The 12,957-nt window shown below is 35.2% G+C and overlaps 1 protein-coding gene across 1 annotated transcript in view; it reads left to right on the top strand.

Annotated features, from left to right (window-relative positions):
- The first annotated feature begins 3,136 nt into the window (after positions 1–3,136).
- LOC108681004 (GATA-binding factor A) overlaps positions 3,137–12,957 on the top strand; it is a 36,184-nt gene continuing 26,363 nt past the window's right edge. The window contains exons 1-5 of the mRNA XM_018169938.2: positions 3,137–3,203; positions 4,226–5,059; positions 5,271–5,643; positions 10,330–10,371; positions 10,780–10,921. Of these exons, the coding sequence (XP_018025427.1) occupies positions 4,233–5,059; positions 5,271–5,643; positions 10,330–10,371; positions 10,780–10,921 (1,384 nt within the window). The 5' untranslated portion in view covers positions 3,137–3,203; positions 4,226–4,232. The remainder of the gene's footprint in view (positions 3,204–4,225; positions 5,060–5,270; positions 5,644–10,329; positions 10,372–10,779; positions 10,922–12,957) is intronic.

Genomic DNA, 12,957 nt, shown 5'->3' with positions numbered 1-12,957 from the left:
GGGAAATTTTCATATGATACGACTTTTTGATTGAAAAATGGACGATTCCACCTAAAATATCTTCAGAATGAAAATTCAAAAGGAAATTTTATGTATTTTTTGAGTGAAGAAAATCCGCATTATTGCGAGTGGATTCCTAGGATAGACATTTCTGGGTTTATTTAGCCTCCTTATCGTAAAGTGTATTGATATAGAACTCTTGGCTTGTTATTGATGTAAACAAGCTTAATTATGCGGAATAGAGTGTAAGAGGAGTCATTTACTTCTCATCTTACGAGGCATTTCATCACTATAACAATAATTCACCATTGGCACATTTCAACGTTATCGCAATTCACCAAAGGAAAAAGTAATGTTATAGCGATTCATCATAAAAAATAGGTGCATGTAGGTTAGGTTAGGCTAAATTGCTAAAGGTTGAAAGCGATGAAATGTCCTAATGATGAATTACTAGAGTTACGAAATTTCTCGCATGATTAGAAGTCTGGAAACCGAGTCCTCCATAGAAGAACTATATACACGTACAATGCAAAACTTTGATTACGGTTGCCATCAGGTATAAAATTTTTAGCTATTCATGGTGTGTAAGAAAACAAATTAGTAATAACTGAGTTCGGTTGTTTCAAAAATGAATATGAACTTAATTAATGTAAATTGAATTCATGTAGTTCCTATAAATTCGCATTTCTTGAGTATATTATTATTAACAATACAGATTACATGCTCGATTACTTTACTTTTCTTTATTCGAAAAAATTCTTCCGTTGCCATGAATTTTTCGTTCAAAACAAAGTGTGCCACAATAGCTAATTTTGAAATAATTGGAAACTGGAGAATGTATAGAACAAAACACAGGTCAAGGTTCACCTAGTATTTATTCTCAGAGATTCCAGAATCATTACTGGGATATTGCAGATATACTATTGCTGCTGGGCAAAGTTGTGATTCATACCTGCGCGCTCATTTCTGAACCAAAATTTAATTTCCTTAAATTCAGATCAAGAAGACACCTCCCATTCATTACATCTCAACTACATGCATGCATCATTTGAGGTAACATTACACATCGTCGGAGTAACTGCTTCAAGCCGATGTTTAATAATGTGTTCATATTACATTCTTTTATCAGCCTTACATTCTTTTATCAGCCAACCATCAGTTTAAGTTTTGTTAAGTTAAACACATTTTCGCTCGCAAAACTTAGTGCAAGAGTATAAATCGTTAATCATAGAAGCATAATTTTCAGATATCTTTTACTGCAATAATATTGATCGCTACAGGTCCGTATAGGCACCTAAACTCTCTTCCGTGATCGCTTTCACCAAACATGGAGAACTTAAGGCCTTCAAGGTTGCCGCGTCATGCTCGGTATCTAACGGAACAAACTATTCCGGCATATCGACTTGCTGGGCTCTATCCGCACCTTGTGTACGGCCCCGCCACGTGCCATAGAAATGACCACTTTCTCGCACCTTCCGCCGATCAGAGGCAAACCGGACCAACAATTGTTTCCTTCCGTCATCTCAGCAGCATTCCGGCGGAAACTGGCAGTTTGTAGTTACGTGGCTGGTCCACTTCCAAGAGGCTGACTCAGCCATGGATTAACAGGACCTGTAAACTGTAAATGAAGAACGAAAATATCAACGTACGTCATGGAAACAGATGAAGGTGAGAAGGTCAGGAAAGGGATAATTATTGAATATTATAGGACATAAAAGATTGCATTAAGGAAGGTCAAAAAACTCAAGTAGGACTTTCATAAATCCAAAATCAGTAACTAATCATAAAAGTGCGTGCTGCATCCAGTTACATTGTTTCGGCATTCATTACACATTTACTTTCCATTGTTTCCGTTCCTGAAGAACTAACACTGAACGTCAACGGCTGAAAACATTCAGCGACTGAAGTGTAACACCGAACAAAGTTCCCTAATAACATAAAAGACACAAAACCAATGGCGAGGCATTAAAAATTATTGTTGCTTTCCTTTATTTAAGGTTTGGAATTTAAAAAGCTGAGCAAAAAAGTATTCTTTTGTCCTTCTGAAGTCGAAGTGCTTTCCTGATTTTTATTTAACCTTCATTTACACCACGACACGGTCATGGAAACTTAACGACTCAAATTTAAGCGTCTTTGTATAAAAGCTCTCTTGAGAAATATTTATCATACCAATACGTTCACCGTGAATTATATCTAGAAAAATTCAGAGAAATTATTCATTTATATCTACTTTGATTGACCTTCCACAGACTCTTCAACCACATCGTCATTCCTCGTGAGCCGTGAGTCAGTCTATTGGGACAGTGCAGCGTCAGCGTGGAATGGTGAGGTATTACTGCCCTTCATTTTATGACTCATCCGATCATGAGTCATGACTGCAAATTGTCAGTCATAAGTCATGACTGCAAATCCAGCAACGACTGAAATCGAATGAATTGGTGAGGAACTTGTCGCTACGATATTGATCAAAAGTATTGTTATGTTTTTTTTTTAGAATAACCAATCAATGAAATTCTTAGCATATAAGGTGGGGTAGTCATATTTTAAGTCACAAATAGTTGATCAGGTCTCTATATTCTATTTATGAACTCTATTATCTATTCAAAGTTCACTGATCTAGAGATCTTACTTTGCGATCTACGTTCTTCCGCTAATCAAATCGCAATACAAATTGTGGCATGTTTCCAATTGGTTTAAACTGAACAATGGGAAAACTATGACACCACAAGATATTTACTGCGTAAACACACAAGCTAGTTTCGTGAAGTTTAATTAGAAATTTCAGTCTAACTCCGGGTAAATTCTTATATTTAATGAGATGATTAATTAGCCAGTTAGCATACAGCGCGATGAAATACAGGAGCTGTAAATGCGAAGAATTCATAGTTCATTGTGTTACCGCCTAGAGTATCTTGAGTGGATCACAGAAGTATCCTCCTTAGTGCATCACAGGTCAAAAAATGAAACATATATCATACAACCAGAAAATGACCAATTATTATTCGTATTCATCAGTACTCGTTGCGATCGAAGGGAATGTTTTGAGTGGGTATACGAAGTGTTGAGACATGGCTTGTGAGTGGCTGGTGCGAGAGCAGCGTGAATATAAGGTTATCGCGCTTATCAGTCTTTGGATAGGTTCCACTGAGTGCGCAGGCAAACTGTAGAGTCTCTGCGATCCAGGCCAATACTGGAGCTTGAGGGTGAGTTGAAAGCTGCACAAAACCGCCCACGGTATGGAATTGGTCCCTGAGATTAGTGCACGATTGCTATTATCTTTTTTATCTCCAGGAATAATGAAGGTTGAGCTACGGCAAGGCAGGATCTGCTATCGGCGATATCTTGTCGTATACACACAACTAAATCTTATCTCTCATTCAACTATCATATCAGGTCAAAGCAATATGGAATATCAATAGAAACACAAACCGACATACAAACTCAACATCCGTTCACAAACCGTAGGACTTCCGCCAACCTAAAGATCAGTTCATCAATGGTGGTCATTATAGAAAACTAATCATGCATCAGCGAACCTCTGCAATATACATCGGTCGAAAACAATACTTTTATGAGGAACGTTCATTACAGATTTTATATTCAAAACAAAAGTTCACTTATTGGATAGGTAGAAATCTATGCTCACTGACTGATGGTTAGATTAAACACAACCAAATGAACATACAATTTTTTTATGTATCCAACCTCGTTTTTTAAGTATCCAACCCTGTATCCAAGCTTTCTTCGATGCATCCAATATCGTCATTTAAATATTTGGTACTAATTTTCATTACGCATGTCAGACATATATTATATAATATGAAGTGTGTCGCGACTTTACCTCAGGCCTTTGTTCATTTTTGGTGAAGCCATATTTTTTTAAGAATGCTTAGTATTATTCGTACCTGGCATGCTTTAAATTTGGATGAACCTTAACAGAACTTTCGGAGCATTTACAATCTACGGATTTTCTATTCTGAAAAATAATGTAAGTTGCCTTCAAATTTGACAATTTTGTACTATTATTTTTTCTACTTGAGATGAATTACAAAGATGAGCTCTAGACTTCCCATTAACTAATGTGAGTGTTCTGAGAAGCTTCACCGCAGCTTTTTCTTGCTAATTGCATTGCGTGTTTAATCAGCATAAAATAAGTGCGCATATGTCAAGTGGTTGTTACTTGATCAGCGATCGTGTAAAATTGTCAAGGGGAGTTTATTTACAGATTTACCATGGATGGAAATGCTGAACCAAGAGGGGCGATTGTTGGAAATGAGAGGCCTTCTGGAGGTTCACCTAGAAAGTCTCCAGCTCCACAACACTCCCCTATGTCGCCAGAAAACCTCTCTCAGAGACAACCTTTTTCGAAGCTTTCCAAAGCCAAAGCCTACTATGAAGCAAACGAACAAGCCGCCGACTTAACTCAAGCAAGCTCCAGGATAGTAGAGTCTATCTCTAACAAACCCTCGTTGCCAGCCCCTCGAACATCAGAAAATAATTCTTACCGTCTCACAAATCCGTCTCTTTCGAACTCGACAGTACTTTGTTCGAGCGTCACGACCCAGGCTCCTTCTCCGAGCAACAGCTCCAGTGTCACGCATACATCCAGTGCGGTAATAACCGTACAAAGACCTTACGTAATTTCCCAAGCTCCTGAATCTTCTTCCCAAAAGGCGATGAGAGAAATCCAACCTTCACCAGCTGCTTTCGAATCTACCAAGAACTCGCCCATTCAAAACACGAACCAAGGCTCATCTTCGATTGTTATCGAAAACTCAGGTCCGAGATCTCCACCTATACTCCCTTCAGCGGTCACTGTTACTATCAACTCTTCGGGTCAGCCCTCGACATCGCCTTCCACCACCGGCGCCAACGTTGGACAGCTCACGTACTCTTTCGTGGCGGGAGGTTCTCCAAGTTCTCAGAACTACATCATGGCAGCGCCCTCTGAATATGGCACCTATGTGGTCATTAATGCTGAACACAAAGATTATCTTGAAGTTGAACCCTGGCACCAAACTCATCCACCGCGAGTGCAATCTCCTGATGACGGAAACAGGTGAGAGAGAGAAGAGTCACATGTTACAAAATTTCCTGAGTCAATTATCTTTGTTTAATTGAACTATATTCTCATTCAAAGATTATGAATTAAGTCACCTTAAATTCATTCAGTATGATACTTCTACTATTTATCCAATTTAATTTGTCTCTCCCTTTTCTCCCAATCATCCACGATTAACAAAAAGGTAACTTGCCTATTTCTCCGACAGCGTATCACCAACAAATTGCAGTTTGTCGGTGCCAGAAGCCAAGCGTGTCATCATCCGAGAAGACGTGAGTTTGTCGGCCCAAGTGCCAATCAAACAAGAAGACGAACAGGAGGAACAGGAACTGAAATACGCCTATTCGATGGCAAACAGCACCTCAGCAGCCCACAGTGGCGTTGTCCACGTCACTTACCCACATTCTTCATCACATTCGTCGGCGGGATCAGCATTACAACTGACGACGATCACAGCAACGAGTAGCAGCAGCAGCAGCGGAGGGACTGGGGCGTCTGAGGGCCTTGTTCACCAGGGGGCGCTCGTGGCGCCCACTCCCACTGCGGTCATCGCCGCGCAAGAGGCGACGCTCAAACCGGAGGTAAGCTCGCGTCTAGAGGTTAAGTAAACTAAAGTCTCGGTAACAAAAGTAATAAATACTTATGATTTAGATGCATGCGAGTTAAATTCTTTAATATTGAATGATAGAAGAAAAATTAATAAAAAGTCTTGGATAGAAGAACACAACACTTACGAATTAATTTTAGGAGCATTTTATCATATAAGTTTTAATGACGTAGGAATTGAGCGCTTGAAAATGTCTTCATGGAGATGAAAGGAAGTGGTAATGTCTGACATGTTCGGGTATTTCCTAGGTATCAATGCCAAGAATATATACCTCAGCTAGCAACAGGAATCGTGAAATAAAATTGAGTGTAATATCAGGAGTGAAGTAATAAACTCATAAATTAATATCAATTAGGATGCAGTGAGTAAATTTCTCTTACAAGTATTTGTGAACATACATGTTAGAATGACGGTTTATTCTGAGATATCAATGCTTATTAACAAAGGATTTACCACTTAAATCGGATAATGTTTTAGAGAATCATGTCACCATGAATAGAGCATTTATTTTTCAGACCAAACTTGACATTAAATCAGTACTTTGGTCGTTACATCGAACGAATTAGAGTTAAATAAAAATATTATTCATTCTATAGCATGATAGGTTTGACATAATTCAAAGTTTTCACGATTTCGACGAAGTCAGTAACTTTGTTCCCGGGCTTGTGGCCAAAATAACGTTCCATATAATTCCAGCTTCACAAATTCAACCCGCAATGAAATTTCTGCTTTATGTGACTTTGATTCAGAAATTCAAATATGTATCCGCATCGTACATTTGTATTATGGTGATTCTTTTTGTATCGTTTGGTCTATTTAATCTTTATTGGAAGAGGGACTCATTTTAATATTGTTCGCGGCTTTCACGCCCAGAAAAATTATCTAATTCTGATTACGCGCTCATATGTTAATACGTATAGTTGAATTAATTTTCGAACAGCAAAGAAAAACGATCGATGAAACTGTCCTGTTACATTTTTTTCAAACAAAACGTTTCCACACGCTAAACCAAAATTTTAAAATAGTGTTATAATTTTCTTGCAATGCAATAACATGGATGAATCAAAACGGCTAATCAAAATGTAATCTAAATTCAATTTTTAAAAACATGTACGCAATGTTACCAATATTACTTGTAGCATTGTTACAAGACACTATTCATCCAACAACACGATAAATCCCATCACATTTCGTCATTAATTATTTGGGCTTCTAATTATACTATTCATTAATTAATTGCTTCTAATTATACTATTGTGATTACACCGCCAACATATAATGTGGTATTACCGTGCTTTGTGAGGGTTCATTTAAAAGCGCTTTGTTTATAGTTTCCGCAGACCTCTGCAATATTGAAATGCTTAGTAAACTTCAGTTTTATACTAGGTAATTCGTAGTATAATATACAAGTAAATCCTATACTGGATTTACACGATTTCCTACATTGAAATACTGAAATTCATTTTTGCGGATTAATGTGGTGCAGTAATAATCATGGATATCATAAAATGATTCAAAGACGAGGATATCATAAAATGATTCACGAGAGTCTATACGGGAGAAATGTATAACTTTCATCCCAGGTGTACACGCTAATATGCAGCCTATATATGTTCTTCACGTTTTACTGATTTTATTGTGCAATTAATAAGAATGGCCTGTAATGGTGTTCAGTAAATTTTATTTCACAACAGATGGAACTAGTACCCGGCCAATGGGCTGAAATTACTATGCATTGGTCTTCTGAAAAAGTAAAATTATATTTATATCACATAATTATATTGAAAGGCTCATGGTACGAAATAATTCAGTAATGGTAGCCAATTCACAATAATTTTCTCCACGCCATAGTTCAGTGGACGGCGTCAAGACTAAAAAATGACATATAGTAGAAATGCAACAAGGAAAATATTTCAGACGAATGAAAGCTATGCGAAACTCTAAACAACTGCGTCTACACCAAGTTTTCCGACAGACAAAAAATAACGAACAGATTAGCCACATGTCACCCGGTATTGATTATATAAAATTTTAGCATTTCGTAATCGTGAGTCCCGTCACAAAAATTAATAAATTTAAAGTATGCTATTTAAAGAAACAGCTGTTCAATTCAACATTCTACAAAGAATAAAAGAATTGGAATTTTAAAGAGAAGTTTCAAAATTTGAATAAAACAATTTTGATATGTTTTTTATGAAGTTTCTCTCCAACAATTCAATAAAAAATAAAATTGTTATATCAAACCATTCCTTCCCGTTTTGCGATGCTTTGAAATTCTCACAATATGAATTAATTTTTAGGTCCATGAAAAATCCCGATGCGAAAAAATTTCCGTTTACGCGCCTTTTTGAGTCGATATATTTATTCTTATTTCGAAGATATTTTTTTTTCGAAGCGACAGGCTTCAAGAACACAAACAAATTTTGACAAATATATATAAGATAATCAACTTGAAATTTCAAGTTGATTTCAAGTTGATAAATTATGTGCGTAGATTGTACTAAATCCCATCAATTGGTAAGGACACACAATAGGCGTGTTTCTTTGAAATTGGTAAGTGCAAAACATATATGCAAATGCACCGGCAAGCGATTTGATTATTAAGGAAGTGATTTTCCCAGGCATTTGCCATTGCATGAGTCAGTTTATTAGAAAATTATACGAGCGGCAAATTTTTTGGGAACGAATTTCGGACCTCATTTTCAAATTTGAATTAGTCATCTCAACCTAATATGACAGCTCAGCAATTTTGTCGTATTCCTCTCTGCCTGAGCGCTTCGATTTTCACGTTGTTCCTTTTCCATAATTTTTGTGAAATGTATGTAGTTGACAAATAAGGAGACATGCAGGTAACGAAATTTAAATTAAAGCATATATTTTATTAATTCCTTTTTGTTTGATTTTACTCTTGCAATTGACGCAGTTTTAGATGATGCAACAACAAAAACATTTCTTAGCACTTTTCCTGAGAATTTCGTCAAAGAGGAACACGGTGGCTTGATCGAGTTTTTAATTTCTTGTCTCATTAGATTTGCCTAGTACCTGAGAGCAATAGAAGCGGCGTGTGATAGTCAAACCAATTTTTAGTTTTTTTCTGATTTTGATTTTTGTCTAGAAGTTTTCCTATGATTTAAAAAAAATACAATTTCGCTAAGTTGAAACACGTGCACTGGAGTCACAAAAAGCTGTTTATTTGTTTATTCTGCGAGGCAGCTTCCATTGTTGCTGTCATTGTAGGATATATGTTTCAAGCTATAATTTGTGTCCCAATGAAAGTTAATCCCCGCGAAGACGAAATGTAATTATTGATGCGTTGTGTAAAAATATTGCATAATACTTTTGATGTTCAATCGTCTCCTCCAATGGGATGGAGCAAAGCAATAAATAATGTAAATAACTACGGGGATGTATATGTTATATGTTTTTTGGAAAATAATATAATTCGTGCTGTGCATGGGAAGTTTACATAGACAATAACAAGGTAACTAAATCATTTCTCGAGCGGTTTCCGGTCTTTGCCGCATTCATATGCATTGAAAACTAAATTCTTGAAAAAAGGATTTAGATTACTTTCAGGTTAAACCAGCTGAGAATAAATAGTAGCCTATATAGGCATGCAAATTCTAAGTTGGAAAATTGATTTTGAACAATTTTCATACTACATGTACACGAATAAAAATTTTTAGTTTGCTCCATTATATTATAAATGATAAGTAGAACTAATATTGTCGTCGACTTTCAAATATGGAAATTTTTCCATCCAGAAAAATCGTGTAAACTCTGATTCATTATGACATGGTTTGATTTTTCATTATTACATAAATCTAACACTCCATAACATACAGAAACACCTTGAATACAAAATCGTTGATGCTAAATCTGTTATCACACGGATGTATATACAAGTGATTGTCAGTGTAAATGGCCAACTAATTAGCAATGCATCTTTACGAGGTACACATCAGCTATGCTCAACTGGCATCTCTTTATTTCAGTCAGCCCTGAAGTACACATAAACTATAGCTCAACTGGCATCTCTTTATTTCAGTTCTGAAGGTGTTCGTATTGTAAAAGACATCACGCTAACAATATCTACAATAACAATATAATAGCGCTAAAGATATTTAAATTTAAGTTATACTGTATAATGAATACTAACATAATGTATAAATCCGGCTTAGAGTTACTTTTAATAATACAATATAACAAAATTCAGCATTTACCAATAACCTCTCGCCTCAGGCTCTTAGTACATCGATTCACCTGATTTATTCTATACCCATAATCTAATTTTCTAATTATCCAAGTGAAAAAATAACTACTGATATTCTCTTAAATTCATGTTAATCGACGGTTCTATTTGCTCATAGTTACTTTAATTTTCTATTATTCAAGTGAATAAATAACTACAGATAATCTCTTAAATTCATGTTAATCGACGGTTTTATTTGCTCAAAGTTACTTTAATTTTCTATTATTCAAGTGAATAAATAACTACAGATAATCTCTTAAATTCATGTTAATCGACGGTTCTATTTGCTCATAGTTACTTTAATTTTCTATTATTCGAGTGAATAAATAACTACAGATAATCTCTTAAATTCATGTTAATCGACGGTTTTATTTGCTCAAAGTTACTTTAATTTTCTATTATGGCGAGGGCAACCCTCACTCCTGGACTCCAGGCATCGACTACACGCAGGTCAGGGCAGTGAACTTGGACATTTTGAACTCAGAGAAATAAATGAGAGTGAAATTAACATTAACTTTAAACCTTCAGTGGGTCATTGTGACCAAGTTTTAGATAGGAAAGATTGCGTATCAGTTTTAAATCTATATTCTTTGTGATGAGGGATGGAAAGTGTGTCCATATTTTAACAATATGTTTCGGTTTTAACAAACCAATTGCATTCAAAAACTTTTGTCACTAAAAATTTTCTCACATCTCAATCTCTTTGTATATAATCTTTCAGTTTCACAGTCGTTATTAGTAAAGAATAAAAGTTTGATTTCGAAATGGAAGTAGATGGAAGTTTGATTTCGCTCAGTCCTAAGCTATTAATTTTATTAATAAATTTGGCGTTGATTAATAAAATAAATAATTTCACAGGAGTCTTTGGAGAGAATAAGCGCACCATCTGGAGCAACCAGCAGTTACCCACTGCAGGGTCATCTCAGCTGGAGCTCATCAGCAGTTAATTACGATCATTACGTCGTTAAAGATGGAGAAACATTTAGCTTACTTAAACCAGGTCAGTTCAAAAATATCAATATATTCATATACATATTTTCTCATCAACCACTTGTAAGATTTAGATTATTAAATTAGGTTTATTTTGTTGATATATTCAGCAATTTGTAAGTTTACATATTTTTTCATCAACCACTTGTATGATTTAGTTAATTAAATTAGGTTTATTATGTTAATATATTCAGCAAAGTATAAGTTAGCGGAGGGAAATTATACCTAATTGAAATTTGAAAAAGTACCTTATAACAAGAAAACTCATGAATTAAAATTTGTTTTTTTTTTCAATATATGTGCTTGCCAGATAACAAACAGAACGCAACTGAAGACATATATTCCATTTAATTTTTAGCCTCTTCAAAAGTTTTCATTTGTACACAAGGCAGATAGGAATTATCCCCAAACAATAACATTTTCAGCTCCCGCATGATGCAAATCTTATAAAATTTAAAACGCTCATCCTGCTGAAGCACTCTTTTATATAGCGCATACAGCACTATAATATATCCTTCATATAACAAATATATGTGATCTCAAGATATAAAAAGCTTTGATCAGACGTCAACACAATTATTGACCAAGAGTTTAGAAGTAAAGAAAATAGCCAAAAAGTTCACCATTTCTTAAAAGAGAAAACGTTTCGGAGTCCAGCTCCATCGTCTCTTAAAATAAATGGTGAACTTTTTGGCTATTTTCTTTACTTTTAAATTCCTGGTAAATTTGCAACTTAAGCAGCCAAGTGATCTTAATGCCACTATTATCGAGCATTGATGCCCAACGCAAACCAAAACCTGCCATAAAATAATGTCGGCGAATTACTAAAAGCTTTATACCGGAACAGCAGCATCAGATTTTTATGCCTAATATAGGTATATAAATTCATCTCCAATACCCATCTACGAAATTAAGTGTGTAAATTCAAGTTCATGAATTGTTAGACAAGCACTATAAAACACTATTGAAAACTTGCGATCCTAATTATCACTTCTTAATTCATTTCTTGACCGAGTTACACATTACCAGTGGGAATTAAGGATAAATAACTTTCACTGCGAATGATTATTTCATAATCCAGTATAAATTTGTCTTCATCATGAAGATGGATTAAAAATTACTGCACATGGCATTTCATTCACATTTCTAGCTTGCGTATTGACTAGCAGGAAGTAGCATAGATTCGGCTTTAATTAAATTTTATTTCACTTTCCGTGTTGCACGCTTCGAATATCGGGTTGGGAAATCCGTAGACTTCACGAGTTGCTTTGATCGCAATAACATTGAATTCATTAATAAATGAACTCAAATTGCATGCACCATGGGACAAGTATTTGTAAATAAATTGTCTGCAATAAGAGGATATCACATCTTGGATTCTTTGGCACAACATGACTTCGCCGCACATGTTGTCATGTGCGATAATATTTACTTTTTAAATATTTCATTTTCATCGTTTAGTCGAATAACTGAATAATTTAAAATCAACAACCTGTTGTGAATGTGCATCTCCTCTCGAGGAAATTCTAAATTATGTGCGAAATTAGTATAAAAGATCGATAACTGAAAATTTGATATATTTATTTGTTATTTATGGTTAAAATGAAATCTTCAAGAATTCTGACGATTAATGCTCTGAATGCATCCGATAACTAAGTCCAATTTCAGATTTCTTCTCAGGAAACTTGGATACCACAATATGCCACTGTATAAGATAAACTTTTTTGTTCATATTGCCCTTAACCTGCCCATTGATATAGCTTTTATAACAAAAATTTTCACACCTGCGGAGAGAATTTCTTTGGCAAATTTCTTTACTGTTCTTCAGGTGTCTACTAAGCTCCGGAATTATGCTACGCCACGAAAATTTCCGTAAAACTTCCGTGGACTTATCCCAAACATTTTAGTATGGGCGGCAGACACATTTAAGATGAAGTTTTGTTTTCAAATGTAAATGACTTTATTATTTTCATTTGCATGAAAAAGCTCTTTTTAAATGGTACTGCTTCATTGGAATTAATTTTTTTAATTTATAAATGTTTTCTC

Source organism: Hyalella azteca, unplaced genomic scaffold, assembly GCF_000764305.2.
Source record: "Hyalella azteca isolate HAZT.00-mixed unplaced genomic scaffold, Hazt_2.0.2 contig13181, whole genome shotgun sequence".
In the NCBI taxonomy this organism is placed as follows: Eukaryota; Metazoa; Arthropoda; class Malacostraca; order Amphipoda; family Hyalellidae; genus Hyalella; species Hyalella azteca.
The sequence above is the reverse complement of the archived record's forward strand: the minus strand, read 5'-3'. Positions and strand labels throughout refer to the sequence as shown.